The 20,670-nt window shown below is 46.2% G+C and overlaps 1 protein-coding gene across 2 annotated transcripts; it reads right to left on the bottom strand.

Annotated features, from left to right (window-relative positions):
• Positions 1–1,099: 1,099 nt before the first annotated feature.
• Positions 1,100–15,539, bottom strand: LOC133362657 (zinc finger protein 271-like). Of its 2 annotated transcripts, XM_061581580.1 has the most exons (5): positions 15,053–15,539; positions 12,030–12,096; positions 8,960–9,879; positions 8,511–8,536; positions 1,100–1,837 (listed from the first exon to the last, which is right to left on the bottom strand). In XM_061581580.1, exons 3-5 carry the CDS (start codon positions 9,849–9,851, stop codon positions 1,100–1,102), a joined length of 1,656 nt encoding a protein of 551 aa, XP_061437564.1. In that variant the 5' UTR covers positions 9,852–9,879; positions 12,030–12,096; positions 15,053–15,539. The 2 variants fall into 2 exon arrangements, with proteins under 2 accessions (XP_061437564.1, XP_061437563.1); XM_061581579.1 differs by lacking the exon at positions 1,100–1,837 and having other exon boundaries at positions 7,737–9,879; positions 12,030–12,111.
• Between the last annotated feature and the right edge of the window lie 5,131 nt (positions 15,540–20,670).

Below are 20,670 nucleotides of genomic sequence, written 5' to 3' on the forward strand. Positions count from 1 at the left end.
ACCTGTATCACAAGAACTACGAGTCTCACCTGAGTGATCTGTACAGGTTACTTGCAAAACACACACTTTGTCCTAACATAACTTATTCAATGTTTGACCCTTATAGACAAAATGGTACATGTACGCAGACAATCATACAAGTATTCATTCAAAATTATTGAGTAATTTTTAACAAAATTGAATTACTGCAATGAAATATGCTGCATCAGGTTACATCGTTTTAACAAGAAGCTAATTTAAAAAAATATGCACCGTCTGCTTAATAGTGCAAACAACATACTATTGCGCCATTCAAAACGAGTAGGCCATTGCATGCTGGCGTCTGGGTAAAAATTGATAAAAATTCTAAACATTACTTACAAACTCCACAACCAAGATCCCACATCAACCAGCGCCCCCTACTGACAGGCTCTTGTCCACATGCAGGCCGGTGCAGGGCCACCACCTTGTGCCACACAGGGGCAGCTGCTACTTGGGGATGCTCTTCGAGTGTTTGAGACGAGAAACGATACAAAACTCCGAGTTGCCGAGGCAATTAAGCAAGCACAATATAAATGCAATTGATAACAGTGAATGCTTGGGAGCTTATTGGCTCTCGCTCCTGGTTAGAGATCTACCCAACACACCGGTCCACAAAGACTGGCCGCTCTTACCCTGCAGGTTGAACCTAGGAATTGAGTGTTCAACTTCACATTCTTGTCATTAAAGGCCTGTGACAAAGGTGCATCTATTGGAGCGACATCGTCTCAAGCTTACGCATCTACCGGGTCTCCATTTGACTTTGTATTGTCTCGGAAGTCCACCCACACCTCCACTTCCACAAACTGCTGGGAGTTGCCTCGCTCGGCCTCACAGTCAGAATTCTCCTCCTGCTTCACGTTGCCTCCATGGATGTGCAGGTCCGATTTTGGAGCTGAATCTTCATCTTCACATTTTACCTTCACTTCTTCGCCCTTCACCATCACTTCTTCACTCTTCACCATCACTTCTTCACATTTCACCTCGATACCTTTAAAAGTGTCCAAGCTGGGATTTTCTTCCGGTTCTTGTTTGATGAGGGATGGGCTCATTGAGGCACCTTGACTTTCACAAGCTGATTTCAGACTCCACTCCTTGTGGATCTTCTGATGCGCGTGTGATTTCTGGTGTCTTTGAAGATGTGGTGAAGTCCAAACGCCTTCCCGCACGGAAAGCACCTGAAGGGGTTCTCTACCGTGTGTGTTCTCTGGTGTGCTACAAGAGTCGATAACTGTGCAAACGCCTTTGGACACACACTGCACTTGAAGGGGTTCTCTCCCGTGTGTGTTTTCTGGTGTTTTTTAAGAGCAGATTTTTGCGGAAATGCCTTCCCACACACACTGCACTTGAAGGGTTTCTCTCCCGTGTGTGTTCTCTGGTGGACACGACGATTTGATGAACGTGCAAACGCCTTCTCACACACACTGCACTTGAAGGGTTTCTCTCCCGTGTGTGTTCTCTGGTGTTTTATACGAGTAGATGACTGTGCAAACGCCTTCCCACACACACTGCACCTGAAGGGTTTTTCTCCCGTGTGTGATCTTTGGTGTATTATAAGAGTAGATGACTGTGCAAACGCCTTCTCACACAAACTGCACTTGAAGGGTTTCTCTCCTGTGTGTGTTCTCTGGTGTGCTACAAGAGTAGATAAAAGTAAGAACGCCTTCTCACACCCATTGCACTTGAAGGGTTTCTCTCCCGTGTGAGTTCTCTGGTGTTCTACAAGAGTAGATGAACGTGCAAACGCCTTCCCACATACACTGCACTTGAAGGGTTTCTCTGCTGTGTGAGTTCTCTGGTGTACTACAAGAGCAGATGACTGTGCAAATGTTTTCACACACACACTGCACTTGACGGGTTTCTCTGCTGTGTGAGTTCTCTGGTGCCTTGTCAAATGTTCAGGACGATCCGTGCTGTTGGCACGCAGGTCGCATTGTTGCCTTTTTGCACTGAGCCGCGCCGACTGCCTTTGCTCCATCAGACCAATTCTGCAGAGGCAGCGACAGCTGCAGACAGAAAAAAAGAATATCCCCACCATCTACACATCAGTATCGATGCACAGAGGAATGCATATACAGTCACACGTGACTTACACGTCTATACTTATTCATATATTCATGATATAGTGAAAAAGTGTCCCAAATGCATCACACGGGATGTTATGGCACACAATGAGAGGGCAACTGGTCACAACGGTGCCAGGAAGCCCTCGTATTTATTTCTAGATTTGAAGTATTCGTGACTGCAAGGATTCATATTCTTAGGTTTTTTCGGTAAAGTCACGTAGGTAAAAAATTAAAATTAATAAAAGTAAAATAAAAAATAAAATCACGACGTTTCGGAGGCAACACAAGCTTCCGTCTTCAGGTGGAACTGTCACAGCATGACAGCTGCATCAAGTAAATGAGAAATTCCAAGAAAACAGTCCTTGTATATATACTGGTTGAGGGTGGGAGGAGCCATTGTGAGGTTTGGTGCGGCTGAAGCATGCTGCAAGGAATGAGCCTTTGTTGTGTAGATCTTTGGGGGGGCACGTGCCACCCCACCCCCACTGGCTCCACCACTGTCACGCACTGGCATGGTTCACAGGTGTTGGTGTGTCCAGACCCACGCCTGGCCACCTTCACCTGCTCAGTATTAATGCTTCCTCACTCCACCAAGTAATTCATTAAGGATCAATCAACACAGCCGATGCTGCGTGTCTCTCTCTCTCCCCGTGGTCAAGTGGATTTCCTTCCCGATCCCCGGGTTTCCACTCCACATGTAGAGAGTGACCACCGCCACGCGTCTAGAGTGAACACCGCCACGCGTCTAGAGTGAACACCGCCACGCGTCTAGAGTGAACACCGCCACGCGTCTAGAGTGAACACCACCACGTGTCTAGAGTGAACACCGCCACGCTGTTGACGAGCCTCACCTTGTTATTGTTGTTGTGGGCAGGTCGCTTCTGAAAACAAGAGCGGTACAGCAGCTCAAGCGGGCGTGGCCTGGTAAAAAATGAAAAAAAAAACTGCGAATATTTAAAATAAAACAGTTACAAAGTAGCGAGCCAGGTGAAGAGAAATTACAACTTAAGCAAGATACTCTTTGGTTCTTTCTGGAAAGTCACGTATAAAGAAAATAATAAATAAATAATTGCACACGACGTTTCGATTGCAACACAAGCAATCATCATCTTCATATATATAAAAGGCAAAGTTGTGATTATGTGTCTGTTCAAAATGTTTAGCATACTTCCCGACATGCAACAAACTTGAAATTTGCCATGTGGGTACTTTCCAGACCATGCAAAAAAAAAAATACACTTTTTTGGGGGGGGGGGGGCTCAACAATGCATATATGTTTTGCACGGCAAGTGAGCTGTGATGTCAAATCTGTCATGTGACCCGCGCATGTGGAAGTGTAACGCGTTGTAGTGTAGTGGTCAGCGCTACGCTGCGCTACGAACCCGGCGACCCGAGTTCAATTCCCACTCACGGCCACCACCGGTGACGATTATTTGAACCGGTCCTGGGCCTCCCCTAGGTCGACTTAGTCTCAAACAAGTAACTGGTGTGGTGTGTGAACATCGCCACTGGGGAGACAAATAATGAGCGGTAACGTCACATCTCTGTCATGTCACCCGCATGCGGCAGCATTACGCATTGTCTGATGACGTCACGCATCCCCCCCTCCCCCAATCCCTCCACGTAGACCCTGTATTCCGCACCAATGCACAGCTGGCGGGGGGGGGGGGGGAAATAATGGTTATAATAAACTAGGCTACAAACTTTTAATTTGCCATGTTGCTAACTCCCATACTGCACACAATGTAAAACGTATAAAAATAGACTTTTGTATTTGGAGTGGGGGGGGGGGGTGTGATAAATGGGATTTATTTTGCACGGCAAGTGAGCGGTGACGTCACATCTGTGATGTCACCCGAATGCCGACGTCACGCAGTGTGCATGCTGACGTCACGCCCCCTCCCCCCCCCCCACCCCCGGTATTGGCCATGTATTGATCAAAGACAAAAATCCAAGTCCCGGCGAAGGCAAGTAGTAAAGCTAGTCAGGTACAAATGAAAGAGGAAACAAACCTGGAAAACTTAGAAATACAATGCAATACCACACAGAGAGTCGGCTAACATAACAGTCAACACCCCACCTGGTTGATAACGTTCTTCCAAAGATTGCTCAATTTGAGAGATAAAACACAGACACGGAGACACACAGACAGACACATAAGCAGAGAAAGATGACACAGAGACACACATAGAGACACACATAGAGACACACATAGAGACACAGACACACAGAGAGATGACACAGAGACACACAGAGAGAGAGATACACAGACACACGGAGAGACACACATATAGACACACACATAGGCACACAGAGAGAGATGACAAAGAAACACACAGACAGAGATGACACAGAGACACACAGGGAGATACAGACACACAGAGAGACACACACACACACATAGGAACACAGAGAAACAACGCCTTTGTGTCGAGGCCTTAAATAGAGAGGGGGGCAGAGAGGGGGTGGGGGTAGAGAAATTAGCATGTCAATGCAAGGCCGTAGCCATGGAGTCAACATTGGGGGGGCAAATCTTCCAGGGGGTCGGGGGACCCCCCCAGAAAAATATCTAAATGTGAAAACTAATTTCCTGCCATTTCCTCCCTAAAATATTTGTAAAATTTCACTAACACATGGGATGGAATTTGTTTTGATACAATGTCTAATAGTGTATTGTATCACATTGCTCTGTTTTTTCTTTTTTACCTTTTCTTGTTTCATAGTATGTAATGACAGAGATTATGGATTAATAAAGTACAACCATAACCACAATCACATAAACAGAAATCTATGCATTGTGATATGAAGACAAGTCCAGATTTCATGGCCAAGGTTTAGCAAATTGTTTTTATCAACAGAGCATCGCAATTACTATTTTTATAAAAATATTTTTACAGCAACATATTGGGGGGGACATTTTGAGCATATTTGAATTATTATAACATAGTATCATTATTATAACATTATAATTATTATACCATATTAAAATTATTATAACATGTTATAATTATAATAAGATATTATATTTATTATAACATTATTATATATTATAATTTTTATAACATGTTATAATTATTATAAGATATTATATTTATTATAACATATAATTATTATAACATAGTATCATTATTACAACATATTATAAGTAGGGCCTTGTGTCAATGAGAGATTTGGAGGTTTGGTGACTAGTATATAACAGCGCGACAACACGAGGACACAGAGAGAGAGACACTTAAACAAAGTTCGTAACATTTACAAATGCAATGCAACACAGAGAGTCGGTCAACACACACAGAGACACACAGAGACACACACACATAGACACAGAAATACACACACAGAGACACACAGAGAGAGATGACACACACACATAGACACAGAAATACACACACAGAGACACAGAGAGAGATGACACACACACATAGACACAGAAATACACACACAGAGACACAGAGAGATGACACACACACATAGACACAAATACACACACAGAGACACAGAGAGAGATGACACACACACATAGACACAGAAATACACACACAGAGACACACAGAGAGAGACACACACACATAGACACAGAAATACACACACAGAGACACAGAGAGAGATGACACAGAGACACACAGAGAGAGACACACACACAGACAGAGACACACAAGCAGAGAGAGATAACACAGAGAGAGACACAGACATATAATTTGTTTATATTATAATTATTAAAATATATTATAATTACGGCTTTGTGTCAATGAGAGATTTGGAGCTTTGGTGACAGCACAGAGAAAGACACTTAATCAAACAAACTTAATATTTGAAAAAGTAATGCAATGCAACACAGAGAGTCGGTCAACACACAACTAACGCATCGCCTGGCTGATCGCGTTCTTCCACAGGTCGCTAAACTATCTTCTTGGTTCTTTCGGTAAAGTCACGTAGAATGGAAATAATAAAATAATGAAAATATTAAAAATAAGACTTTTATTATTTCCATTCTACGTGATATAAAACATAATAAAATGTTATGTTTTATTTGTATTATTTTGTTTTATTTTTATTATTTTATTATTTCCATTCTACGTGATGACTTTACCGAAAGAACCAAGCAGATGAATCACTGCAGTCACGAAAGAAGCTTTACATCGAAATTGCTCAACTAAGCGAGAGAATTGAAGCGAACGCGACCAGCCGAGGGCAGGAGGCACTAGGCCCCGCGTTGTAAAGTTTCAATCTGCACATCGCTTCCATGCTCGCTGCTACTCAATTGACATCCCTACGAGAGAGAGAGAGGCTCTACCTCGGTAAACAACAACAACAACCACCACCACCACAACCACCACCACAACAACAATCACCACAACCGCGATGAGAATTTCTCACCTCGGATTGCAGTTCACGCGCGGAGCGGCAGATTCCTGTTACCTCGTGACGTCACGCGAGAGCAGCAGGCGGTGACATGACGTCACTTGCGTGGTACAAGACACTCCCCTCCCACGACGAATGGGACTTAACTTGAATAAATTATGTTAATGAGACCAGCCCAGACGTGGAGGGACGGGGCGGGGCTGCTGAACCCGTCGCAAAAAAAATGAGGCGCCAGTCACCGGAAGTAGCTTTGCCCAAATAAGGAGTGGCACTGGGACAGATATCGGCAGCGGCCGAGCGGAGGTGACGTCACGCTCAAGAGCTTCGCGGTCGGGGGGGTGGGGCGAATACCTTGGTGACATGACGTCACTAGCGAGGCTAAAATTGAACGAATTTTTTACAGCTGTATTTTTTAACAAAAAGTGCATTCCTCGGTTGTGTTGAGCAGCCTATATATTACATTAAAAGCGAGAAATTTCACCATGAAATTTGAAGTAAAAACATCAAATCGACATACTTTACCAATGCCGTTCTTGGCCAAAATTTGCTACATTTTCATAGCTAGATTTTCCAAGAAAAAGTTAATTCCTCCATTTTGTTAAGCATTAGTATGCTCTATATTACTTTAAAAGTGGGAAATTTCACGATTAAATTTTCACGCCCCAAAAATAAAATCAGTGATACTTACTTATGCCGGTTTTAACCAAAATAAGCCAAATTTTCATAGCTTTCTTTCTCAACAAAAAGTTCATTCATCAATTGTATTTACCCCTAGTATGCTATGTATTAGATTAAAAGTGGAACATTTTATGATGAAATGTGCACGTCCCAATATAGAATATCAGCATACTAACCTATGCCGTTTTTGGCCAATAATGGACAAATATTTGCAACTTCATTTTTCAACAAAAGTGCAATCCTCGGGTGTGCTTAGCCTTAGTATCCTATAGATTACGATATAAGGTGGGAAATTTCACGCCGGGTACTTCCCGCGAGTACTCTTATATAAGCACACAACTTCATCTGTGGTAAACCCTGTACTTTCCTTAGTTTTCATGCAGGAGGCGCTGCAAACCTACGCGCCCCCTGCATGAACGACGGAGGAGCAGGGGACAGACGTTCGATCGCGTTGGAATCGATCTGCAGACGGCGGTATTCTGGCACGGCCAGCTCTATGTCGCCTTATCTCCACCCCGCGATCCCAACCAGGAGAAAGTCCGCATCGAACCGAACCCCGGCAAGGCCATCTACTTAACGACGAGAGAAAATTCACACGAAATGTCGTTTTCAATGAAGTCTTCCAGATGGAAAATGATATCAGCTTTTAATGAAGAAATACAATTATCAAATGCAAAACAATATACAATTCAAAGTTGTTTCATTTTAAAACTTCAAAAGGGAGCATCGGGTGCTTGCGTGGATGCGTCGTTCGTGGACAATTTTCTTCGTGACTTTCCTGGCCCAAGGCCGTAAATGGTTGTGAGGGGCACTGCAGGCGGTCAGGCTTGCTTCAACCCATGGTTGTCAACATCCAGACGTTAATCAGCAAGGACCATTTCTCGTCCTAATTCGACAAAATCTACGTCAACACGTAATACAAAATTATAATTCGTGTTGTAGAAAATGTATCTCCACTACGTGTAACTTTTGAGTGGTATGCCTTGTAACTGATTAATGATCCGAGTGTGCTCCCTATTTCAAAGACAATGAGTTACTCCAGAGGCAGACGCTTCCTGAAAACACAAAAGTACCCTTTGACCTGTATCACAAGAACTACGAGTCTCACCTGAGTGATCTGTACAGGTTACTTGCAAAACTCCGAGTTGCCGAGGCGATTAAGCAAGCACCATATAAATGCAATTGATAACTCTGTGTATGCTTGGGAGCTTATTGGCTCTCGCTCCTGGTTAGAGATCATCCCAACACACAGGTCCACACAGACTGGCCGCTCTTACTCTGCAGGTTGAACCTAGGAATTGAGTGTTCAACTTCATTCTTGTCATTAATAGCCTGTGACAAAGGTGCATCTATTGGAGCGACATCATCTCAAGCTTACGCATCTACCGGGTCTCCATTTGACTTTGTATTGTCTCGGAGGAAGTCCACCCACACCTCCACTTCCACAAACTGCTGGGAGTTGCCTCGCTCGGCCTCACAGTCAGAATTCTCCTCCTGCTTCACGTTGCCTCCATCGATGTGAAGGTCAGATTTTGGAGTTGAATCTTCATCTTCACATTTTACCTTCACTTCTTCGCTCTTCACCATCACTTCTTCGCTCTTCACCATCACTTCTTCACATTTCACCATCACTTCTTCACTCTTCACCATCACTTCTTCACATTTCACCATCACTTCTTCGCTCTTCACCATCACTTCTTCAAATTTCACCTTCACCTCTTCATGTTTCACCTCGATACCTTTAAAAGCGTCCAAGCTGGAATTGTCTTCCGGTTCTTGTTTCACGAGGGATGGGCTCATTGCGGCACTTTGACTTTCGCAAGCTGATTTCAGACTCCACTCCTTGTGGATCTTCTGATGCTTGTGTGATCTCTGGTGTTGTTCAAGATGTGATGACCGTGCAAACGCCTTCCCACACACACTGCACTTGAAGGGTTTCTCTCCCGTGTGTGTTCTCTGGTGTGCTACAAGAGAACATGAATGTGAAAACAACTTCCCACACACATTGCACTTGAAGGGTTTCTCTCCTGTGTGTGTTCTCTGGTGTGCTACAAGATTAATTGACTGTGAAAACGCCTTCCCACACACACTGCACTTGAAGGGTTTCTCTCCTGTGTGTGTTCTCTGGTGTGCTACAAGATTAATTGACTGTGAAAACGCCTTCCCACACACACTGCACATGAACGGTTTCTCTCCCGTGTGTGTTCTCTGGTGTATTACACGAGTGGATGAATCTAAAAACGCCTTCCCACACACACTGCACTTGAAGGGTTTCTCTCCCGTGTGTGTTCTCTGGTGTTTTATAAGAGCAGATGAATCTGAAAACGCCTTCCCACACACACTGCACTTGAAGGGTTTCTCTCCCGTGTGTGTTCTTTGGTGTGTTACAAGAGCGGATGACTGTGCAAACGCCCTCCCACACACAGTGCACTTGAAGGGTTTCTCTCCCGTGTGTGTTCTCTGGTGTTTTATAAGAGCAGATGAATCTGAAAACGCCCTCCCACACACAGTGCACTTGAAGGGTTTCTCTCCCGTGTGTGTTCTCTGGTGTGCTACAAGAGCAGACAACTGTGCAAACGCCCTCCCACACACACTGCACTTGAACGGTTTCTCTCCTGTGTGAGTTCTCTGGTGCTGTGTCAAATTTCCAGGATGATCCGTGCTGTATGCACACCGGTCACATTGTTGCCTTTTTGCACCAAACCGCGCCGACTGCCTTTGCTCCATCAGAGCAATTCTGCAGAGGCAGCGACAGCTGCAGACAGAAAAAAAGAATATCCACACCATATACACATCAATATCGATGCACAGAAGAATGCATATACACAGTCACACGTGACTTACACGTCTATACTTATTCATATATTCATGATAAAGTGAAAAAGTGTCCCAAATTCATCACACGGGCTGTTATGGCACACAATGAGAGGGCAAATGGTTATAACCGTGCCTGGAAGCCCTCGTATCTTCAAAATGAATGTTAACCCAAAACTCCGAGCACACAATTTCGGCTGTCTGGCTTCAAAAGGAATATTTATGAAAGCTAAATTCAGCTGACACAGCAAAGGGTGTTGAAAATAATACAATTTTGTTCTGCAGAAATGCATAAATTAATGTTCAATCGCAACTTAGAGGTGTGAAGCCAGGCACGGATGTCCTTGAATGCTGGGATGAACAGTTCCGACTTCAGCTGCACCGTGTGCTGTGATAACTTCCTGACTCCATTCTTATAAAGAGTTCCAGATGAAAAAAAATACAACTACTGTTTTGGAAAAACCTCCGTGCTCAATGGAGTTAATAGACTTTACTGCAACTATAAACTTCATACTGTCACACACTCAAGAGGCGGAGCCAGGATTTTCAGGTAGGGGGGGAAACCCCTCCAGTTATTAAGCAAGAAGTTGCTAGTAAGGAGTTGTTAGTAAGAACTTGTCCCTTGCTTTTTATTTGACGCGTGTGATCGGCATCGTGCTCACTGAAGGTGTTGATGCCTTCAGGGAAGTCGTGTACTGTAGACGAAACTGCGCACAATTCTGCGAGTCGCTTGTAACTGCTTTGCCGTTTCTTATTGCCAATTATGGACTTGGACTGTTGTCCTCTCAGAGTCCCTGGCACGTAATAATATGCCACACGGTGGCGGTGGGGGTCCCAAAATGCTGATTTATCTATATATATAAAAGGGAAATTTGTGAATGTCTGTTCGAAAACATGCAACAAACTTGAAATTAGGCATGTGGGTAGCTTCCAGACTGTACACAATGCGAAAAGTATAAAAATAGACTTGTGTATTTTGGGGGGGAGGGGGTGGGGCGCAATAATGCATTTATTTTGCACGCAAGTGAGCGGTGACGTCATATCTGTGATGTCACACCCGCATGCGGAAGCATTACACAGCGTGCTTGCTGACATCACCCCCCCCCCAAACACTCCGCGTAGGACGTGTTTTAATCCAAGACAAGAATCCAAGTCCCGGGCAAAGCCAGGTAGTGAAGCTAGTTACTAATAAACCCCAATGATCCCATCGAAATTAGGGATTTCGATCGGATCGTTGGGGGGGCACGTGCCACCCCACCCCCACTGGCTCCACCACTGTCACGCACTGGCACGGTTCACAGGTGGTGGTGTGTCCAGACCCACGCCTGGCCACCTTCACCTGCTCAGTATTAATGCTTCCTCACTCCACCAAGTAATTCATTGAGGATCAACCAACACAGCCGAGGCTGCGTGTCTCTCTCTCTCTCCCAGTGGTCGCGTTGATTTCCGTCCCAATCCCCGGGTTTCCCCTCCACATGTCTAGAGTGAACACTACCACGTGTCTAGAGTGAACACCGCCACGCGTCGAGAGTGAACACCGCCACACGTCCAGAGTGAACACCGCCACGCGTCTAGAGTGAACACCGCCACACGTCTAGAGTGAACACCGCCACGTGTCTAGAGTGAACACCACCACGCGTCCAGAGTGAACACCACCACGCGTCCAGAGTGAACACCGCCACGCGTCTAGAGTGAACACCGCCACGTGTCTAGAGTGAACACCACCACGCGTCCAGAGTGAACACCGCCACGCGTCTAGAGTGAACACCGCCACGCGTCCAGAGTGAACACCGCCACGCGTCTAGAGTGAACACCGCCACGTGTCTAGAGTGAACACCACCACGCGTCTAGAGTGAACACCGCCACGCGTCCAGAGTGAACACCGCCACGCGTCTAGAGTGAACACCGCCACGCGTCCAGAGTGAACACCGCCACGCGTCTAGAGTGAACACCGCCACGCGTCCAGAGTGAACACCGCCACGCGTCCAGAGTGAACACCGCCACGTGTCTAGAGTGAACACCGCCACGCGTCCAGAGTGAACACCACCACGCGTCCAGAGTGAACACCACCACGCTGTTGACAAGCCCCACCTTGTTGTTGTTGTGGGCAGGTTGCTTCTGAAAACAAGAGCGGTACAGCAGCTCAAGTGGGCATGGCCTGTTAAAAAATAAACTGTGAATATTTAAAATAAACAAAGTTACAAAGTAGCGAGACAGGTGAAGAGAAATTAAAACTTAAGCAAGATACCCTTTGGTTCTTTCGGTAAAGTCACGTAGATTAAATAATAAATTAAATAATAGCATACGACGTTTCAACTGCAACACAAGCAATCATCATCAGGTACAAATGAAAGAGAAAAAAAACCTAGTCAACTTATAAATGTAATGCAATACAACACAGAGAGTCAGCTAACATAACAGTCAACACCCCAACTGGCTGATTACGTTCTTCCAAAGATTGCTCAATTTTAGAGAGAGACACGGAGACACATAGACAGACACATAAGCAGAGAGAGATGACACAAAGACACACAGAGAGAGAGACACACACATAGACACACAGAGAGAGATGACAGAGAGACACACAGAAAGACACACACATACACACAGAGAGAGATGACACAGACACACAGAGAGAGATGACACAGAGACACACCGAAAGACACACACATAGACACACAGAGAGAGATGACACAGAGACACACAGAGAGAGAGACACAGAGACACAGAGAGAGACACACACATAGACACACAGAGAGAGATGACAGACACACAGAAAGATATACACACAGAGAGAGACACACACACATAGACACACAGAGAGATAATACAGAGACACACAGAGAGAGACACACACACAGGTACACAGAGAAACAACGCCTCTGTGTCGAAATCAACATTGGTGGGACCAAATCTTGCAGGGGGTCTGGGGTCCCCCCCCAGAAAAATATCTAAATTTGAAAACTCATTTCCTGCCATTTCCTCCCTAAAATATTTGTAAAAGTTCACTAACACATGGGATGGACTTTGTTTTATTTGATACAATGTCTAATAGTGTATTGTATTACATTGCTGTTTTTTCTTTTTTACCTTTTCTTGTTTCGTAGTATGTAATGGCAGAGATTAGGGATTCATGAAGTACAACGCAATCATATGAACAGAAATCTATGCATTGTTATATTAAGACAAGTCCAGATTTCGTGGCCAAGGTTTAGCAAATAGTTGTTTTTATTAACAGAGCATCGCAATTATTATGTACAAATATTTTACAGCAATATATTGGAGGGGCATATTTGATTATTATAATTATTATAACATTATAATTATTATAACATATTATACTTATTATAACATTATAATTAATATATATTATATTTATTATAACATTATAATTTATATATTATAATTATTATAACATTATAATTACGGACTTGTGTCAATGAGAGATTTGGAGCTTTGGTGACTGCACACAAAGAGACACTTAATCAAACAAACTTAATATTTGAAATGTAATGCAACAACAGAGAGTCGGTCAACACACCCACTAACGTACTCTTAGGTTGTGTCGATAAAGTCACCATCTAGGTAACAAATGAATTTAAAATTAATAAAATTAATGAAATAATAAAAAAATCACGCCTCACTTGATGCAGCAAATGTGGCTGTGACGGTCCCACCTGATAACGGAGACTTGTGTTGCCTCCGAAACGTCGTGATTTTTATTTTATTTTACTTTCATTAATTTTAATTTTTCACCTACACGGTGACTTTACCGAACAAACCTAAGAGTATGAATCACTGCAGTCACGAAAGCTTCAAATCTCGAGTTAACACAACTAACGCATCTCCTGGCTGATCGCGTTCTTCCATAGGTTGCTAAACTATCTTCTTGGTTCTTTCGGTAAAGTCACTTAGAATGGAAGTAATAAAATAATAAAAATATTAAACATATTAGTTTGACTATTTTATTATTTCTATTCTACGTGATGTAGAACATATTAAAAGGTTATTATGTTTTTTTTATTTCATTGGTTTATTTTTAATATTTTATTATTTCCATTCTACGTGATGACTTTACCGAAAGAACCAAGCAGATGAATCACTGCAGTCACGAAAGAAGCTTTACATCGAAATTGCCCAACTAAGCGAGAGAATTGAAGCGAACGCGACCAGGCGAGGGCAGGAGGCACTAGGCCCCGCGTTGTAAAGTTTCAATCTGCACATCGCTTCCATGCTCGCTGCTACTCAAATAACATCCCTACGAGAGAGAGAGCGAGGCTCTACCTCGGTAAACAACAACAACAACACCACAAACCACCACCACCACAACAACCACCACAACCACAACAACCACAACCACCACAACAACAACCACCACAACCACAATCACCACAACAACCACAATCACCACAACAACCACCACCACAACCACAACCACCACAACAACAATCACCACAACAACAACAACCACCACAACAACCACAATCACCACAACAACAACCACCACAACAACAACCACCACAACAACAACAACCACCACAACAACCACAATCACCACAACAACAACCACCACCACAACAACCACCACAACAACAACCACCACCACAACAACCACCACCACAACAACAACCACCACATCAACCACAATCACCACAACAACAACCACCACCACAACAGCCACCACAACAACAACAACCACCACAACAACAACCACCACCACAACCACAACCACCACAACCACAACAACCACCACAACAACAACCACCACAACAACAACAACCACCACAACACCACAATCACCACAACAACAACCACCACCACAACAACAACCACCACCACAACAACCACCACAACAACAACCACCACCACCACAACCACAACCACAACAACCACCACAACAACAACCACAACAACAACAACCACCACAACAACCACAATCACCACAACAACAACCACCACCACAACAACCACCACAACAACAACAACCACCACAACAACAACCACCACCACAACCACAACCACCACAACAACAACCACCACAACAACAACCACCACAACAACAACAACCACCACAACAATCACAATCACCACAACAACCGCGATGAGAATCTCACCTCGGAATTCAGCGCACGGGCCGAGCGGAAACTTCCCGGTCCCTCGTGACGTCACGCGGCAGCAGGTGACATGACGTCACTTGCGGGGTACGATGACACTCCCCTCCCACAATGAGCGGCTCTCAACTCGCGACGGCTTTCATGAATAAATTATGTTAATGAGCCGCCAGTCACCGGGCCTGGCTTTGCCCAAATAAGGATTGGCACTGGAGCGGAGGTGACGTCACGCTCAAGAGCGCGTGAGTTGGGTGAATACCTTGGTCACATGACGTCACTAACAAGGCACACCTCCCCGTGGCGTTTGACGCCGATGAGGTCACGCTGAGCGGTGACGTCAGAGAACGGGGTCAGAGTTCAAGTTTGTTGTTGTTGGCAGTGTCGTGCTGAGCGCTGCGCTCCGCACCGACCAGCCGAGTTCCATTCCCGCTCGTGGCCAACGCCGCCAGAGACACTTTCTGAGCCGGTCCTGAGCCTCCCCTACGTCTAATGTTACTTGTCAGTGTCTCATTAACCTAGTAGCACAAGTAGCTACTAATGTTACTTGTCAGTGTCTCATTATCCTAGTAGCACAAGTAGCTACTAATGTTACTTGTCAGTGTCTCATTATCCTAGTAGCACAAGTAGCTACTAATGTTACTTGTCAGTGTCTCATTAACCTAGTAGCACAAGTAGCTACTAATGTTACTTGTCAGTGTCTCATTATCCTAGTAGCACAAGTAGCTACTAATGTTACTTGTCAGTGTCTCATTATCCTAGTAGCACAAGTAGCTACTAATGTTACTTGTCAGTGTCTCATTATCCTAGTAGCACAAGTAGCTACTAATGTTACTTGTCAGTGTCTCATTAACCTAGTAGCACAAGTAGCTACTAATGCTACTTGTCAGTGTCTCATTATCCTAGTAGCACAAGTAGCTACTAATGTTACTTGTCAGTGTCTCATTATCCTAGTAGCACAAGTAGCTACTAATGTTACTTGTCAGTGTCTCATTAACCTAGTAGCACAAGTAGCTACTAATGTTACTTGTCAGTGTCTCATTATCCTAGTAGCACAAGTAGCTACTAATGTTACTTGTCAGTGTCTCATTATCCTAGTAGCACAAGTAGCTACTAATGTTACTTGTCAGTGTCTCATTAACCTAGTAGCACAAGTAGCTACTAATGTTACTTGTCAGTGTCTCATTATCCTAGTAGCACAAGTAGCTACTAATGTTACTTGTCAGTGTCTCATTATCCTAGTAGCACAAGTAGCTACTAATGTTACTTGTCAGTGTCTCATTACCTAGTAGCACAAGTAGCTACTAATGTTACTTGTCAGTGTCTCATTATCCTAGTAGCACAAGTAGCTACTAATGTTACTTGTCAGTGTCTCATTATCCTAGTAGCACAAGTAGCTACTAATGTTACTTGTCAGTGTCTCATTAACCTAGTAGCACAAGTAGCTACTAATGCTACTTGTCAGTGTCTCATTATCCTAGTAGCACAAGTAGCTACTAATGCTACTTGTCAGTGTCTCATTAACCTAGTAGCACAAGTAGCTACTAATGCTACTTGTCAGTGTCTCATTATCCTAGTAGCACAAGTAGCTACTAATGTTACTTGTCAGTGTCTCATTATCCTAGTAGCACAAGTAGCTACTAATGTTACTTGTCAGTGTCTCATTAACCTAGTAGCACAAGTAGCTACTAATGTTACTTGTCAGTGTCTCATTATCCTAGTAGCACAAGTAGCTACTAATGTTACTTGTCAGTGTCTCATTATCCTAGTAGCACAAGTAGCTACTAATGTTACTTGTCAGTGTCTCATTAACCTAGTAGCACAAGTAGCTACTAATGTTACTTGTCAGTGTCTCATTATCCTAGTAGCACAAGTAGCTACTAATGTTACTTGTCAGTGTCTCATTAACCTAGTAGCACAAGTAGCTACTAATGTTACTTGTCAGTGTCTCATTATCCTAGTAGCACAAGTAGCTACTAATGATACTTGTCAGTGTCTCATTAACCTAGTAGCACAAGTAGCTACTAATGTTACTTGTCAGTGTCTCATTATCCTAGTAGCACAAGTAGCTACTAATGCTACTTGTCAGTGTCTCATTATCCTAGTAGCACAAGTAGCTACGATTCCAAAGAACACAGGATGAGATGTTATTATCCTTTGTGCAAGCACTTCCAAGAGTTCATGAACAGTGAGCCTGGTGAAATTTGGGGAGCGCATCGTCAGTAGTGAACCTTTGGGTCCTAGGGTGTTTCGGCCTTTCATACTATACACCCTCCCCAAAGGCGGCCAGCGACAGGGTGATCAATCCTACGCTTGCGTCCCATTCCCAATTAGTCATAGGAGTTGCCTTGTTGTTGATAGCCAGCATCCCATGGGACTATGCATGGCAGGGGCGTCCTCATCCCTGAGTCAAGCATTGTTGACTGCATACCTCCTGGCCCTCTCACTTTGGGGCCCAGCTGGGGTCTTTCCTCTTCATCCAGAGCCACTGACTGCTGCCTTCTGCCGCCTCCGATACAGCTCTGATTGCCGAACGCTGGCTCTGGCCCTTAATTCCCAGGTCTCTAAGCAGTCTGGTTGTAGATGTTGCCACAAAACCTCTGCAGCCCACCTCCACTGGTCGGACTTCTGTGTTCCAGCCATGATGCCGTGCTTCAGCAGCTAGATCGGCATAGCGCAGATGTTTTCGCTCATAAGCCTCATCTACTGAGTCCTCCCAGGGTACTGTGAGCTCAATGATGAAGACCTTCTTGAGCGAACGGGACCAGAGCACCATGTCAGGTCTTAGGGTGGTGGTTGCGATCTCCGGAGGAAACACAAGTTGCCGGCCAATGTCAGCTAGCATTTTCCAGTCGCGGGCCAAGCGCAGCTGGTCTCGCTCTATTGGTGTAGAGCCGCTCTTTGGTGGTTTAGCCCCTTCGCGGACAAAGGTCGTCCGTAAGGGGTGTGATGCTGCTGGGGGTGGTAGGGAGTTGGTGGCAGTTCGCTTGTCCTCCAGGGCGGATGCAAGGTTTTTAAGGACTTGGTTGTGACGCCAAGTGTAGCGTCCTTGGGTGAGGCTTGTTTTACACCCTGTGAGAATGTGCCTGAGGTTGGCTGGCATGGAACAGAGGGCACAGTCCGGATCTTCACCATACCATTGGTGAAGATTAACTGGTGTTGGAAGGACGTCATATGTTGCTCTGATGGAAAAGCTCAACCGCCTCGCTTCCATGGCCCACAGATCCTTCCAGCTGATCTTCCTCTTCTCCACACTGTCCCATCGAGTCCACTGTCCCTGTTTGGCACGAGAGACTGCCTTGGCCCACCTTGCAGCCTCCTCCTGATGGCGTACTTCCTGCACTACCATCTTCCGCCGCTCTGGTGCAGTGGCCTTACTCCAAGCAGCACGGCTAGTTAGTCCAAAGCCTCCTCTCCCTTGCTGAACATGACCCACAATGTCAGCATGTCTGAGGGTTGTTGTTGCCTCCTGGACTGCTTTTCCTGGCCTCCATTTGCGCCCAGTTGCCAAGGTCGGCGCGTTGTTGCTCACCACTGGGTCTCGAGATTCATTCAGTGTCATCTGGAGCCTGGTTTTTGCACACTTGAATTCCTCGGTTAGACTGGTGAGGGGCAGCTTGAGGACACCATCTCCATAGAGGCCTATGGTGGTAAGGCATCGTGGAACTCCGAGCCACTTCTTTAAGTAGCTCGTGGCTCCTCTTTCCATCTTCTCCACTGTTGAGATTGGAACCTCATACACTGCTAGGGGCCACAACACCCGGGGTAGGAGACCAAACTGCAGACACCAGGCCTTTAACTTTCCAGGTAGCTGGGTGTTGTTGATGGACTGTAGGCTACTACTGATGTCTTTGCGCAGCTGTTGCACCTGGTCTTTGTCCTTCAGGCTTGCATCATACCACCTAAGCAAGCAAGCGAACTTAATATAAAGGATTAAAATATATATTCGCCTGTGGAGGACGCGGGGATCGATCCCGCGACCTTTGGCATGGGAAGCGAGGGCGCTACCAACTGCGCTACTCCGCCACGGCCTGTGGAGGGGTTACGCTCTGGGCTCTTACACTCTGACGTTCAGCCAAAGCCATGAATGAGTTCTATTTGAATATATGTAAAATACATTTTTTTTGCCTAAAAAGTGTAAAATTTTGGGAATTCTTTTTCACGAACAATAATTGTCTGGCACAACGAGTCTGAGTGGAAAATGTCAGCTCGATTGGATCACGGGAAGTGGGTTAAAAAACGACCGAAAGATTTGCACGGTCCTAAGCAAGCAAGCGAACTTAATATGAAGGATTTGAAAAGTGGTTGGAGCGCCTCCCTGCGTGGTGACGTCATCGCGCTCGGGTTGGTGGGCGGCCCCGTGCGTGGTGACGTCATCGCGCAGGGGGGGAGGGGCTGGTCACGTGGGCGTTTGGGGGCTGGTCACGTGAGCGGGGAGGGGCGGTAACGTGGGCGGGGGGGGGGCTGGTCACGTGGGTGGGGGGGGAGGGGCTGGTCACGTGGGTGGGGGGGGAGGGGCTGGTCACGTGGGCGGGGGGGGCTGTTCACGTGGGCGGGGGGCGGGGGGGGGGCTGGTCACGTGGGCGGGGGGGAGGGGCTGGTCACGTGGGCGGGGGGGGCTGGTCACGTGGGTGGGGGGGGCTGGTCACGTGGGCGGGGGGTGGAGGGGCTCGTCACGTGGGCGGGGGGGGCTGGTCACGTGGGCGGGGGGGGGCTGGTCACGTGGGCGGGGGGGGCTGGTCACGTGGGCGGGGGGTGGAGGGGCTCGTCACGTGGGCGGGGGGGGCTGGTCACGTGGGCGGGGGGGGGCTGGTCACGTGGGCGGGGGGGGCTGGTCACGTGGGCGGGGGGTGGAGGGGCTGGTCACGTGGGCGGGGGGGGCTGGTCACGTGGGCGGGGGGTGGAGGGGCTGGTCACGTGGGCGGGGGGGGCTGGTCACGTGGGCGGGGGGGGCTGGTCACGTGGGCGGGGGGGGCTGGTCACGTGGGCGGGGGGTGGAGGGGCTCGTCACGTGGGCGGGGGGGGCTGGTCACGTGGGCGGGGGGGGCTGGTCACGTGGGCGGGGGGTGGAGGGGCTCGTCACGTGGGCGGGGGGGGCTGGTCACGTGGGCGGGGGGGGCTGGTCACGTGGGCGGGGGGGGCTGGTCACGTGGGCGGGGGGGGGGCTGAATCTTAATTTTGGAGCTTTCGTGACAGCAGGAATTATTCTTTGGTTTTTTTTTTCGGTAAAGTCACGTCTAAAGATAAAATAATAAATTAAATTAAATAATAGCATACGACGTTTCGATTGCAACACAAGCAATCATCATCAGGTATAATGAAATAGCGACATAAAATCTAACCAGAAAACTATAGACAGACATATTAGCAGACAGATATCACCAAGATACACAGAGAGAGCAACACAGGTAACAGAGAGGGGTGATCGTCTCTGTGGGGTGGCCTTAAATAGACAGAGGGGGGAGGAGGCAGAGAGAGGGAGGGGGGGTTAGAGAAAACATTTGCATATCAATGAGTGGACAACCAAACAAGGTGCTGCAAGTGCGATGACACGGCAAGCAATCCTGAAAATCAGGAGAAGGACAAACTAAAATTCAATAACCTAGTAACATATCGTAATGTAA

This window comes from Lethenteron reissneri, unplaced genomic scaffold (assembly GCF_015708825.2).
Source record: "Lethenteron reissneri isolate LAM-NWPU_2019-01 unplaced genomic scaffold, ASM1570882v1 scaffold_157, whole genome shotgun sequence".
NCBI lineage: Eukaryota > Metazoa > Chordata > Hyperoartia > Petromyzontiformes > Petromyzontidae > Lethenteron > Lethenteron reissneri.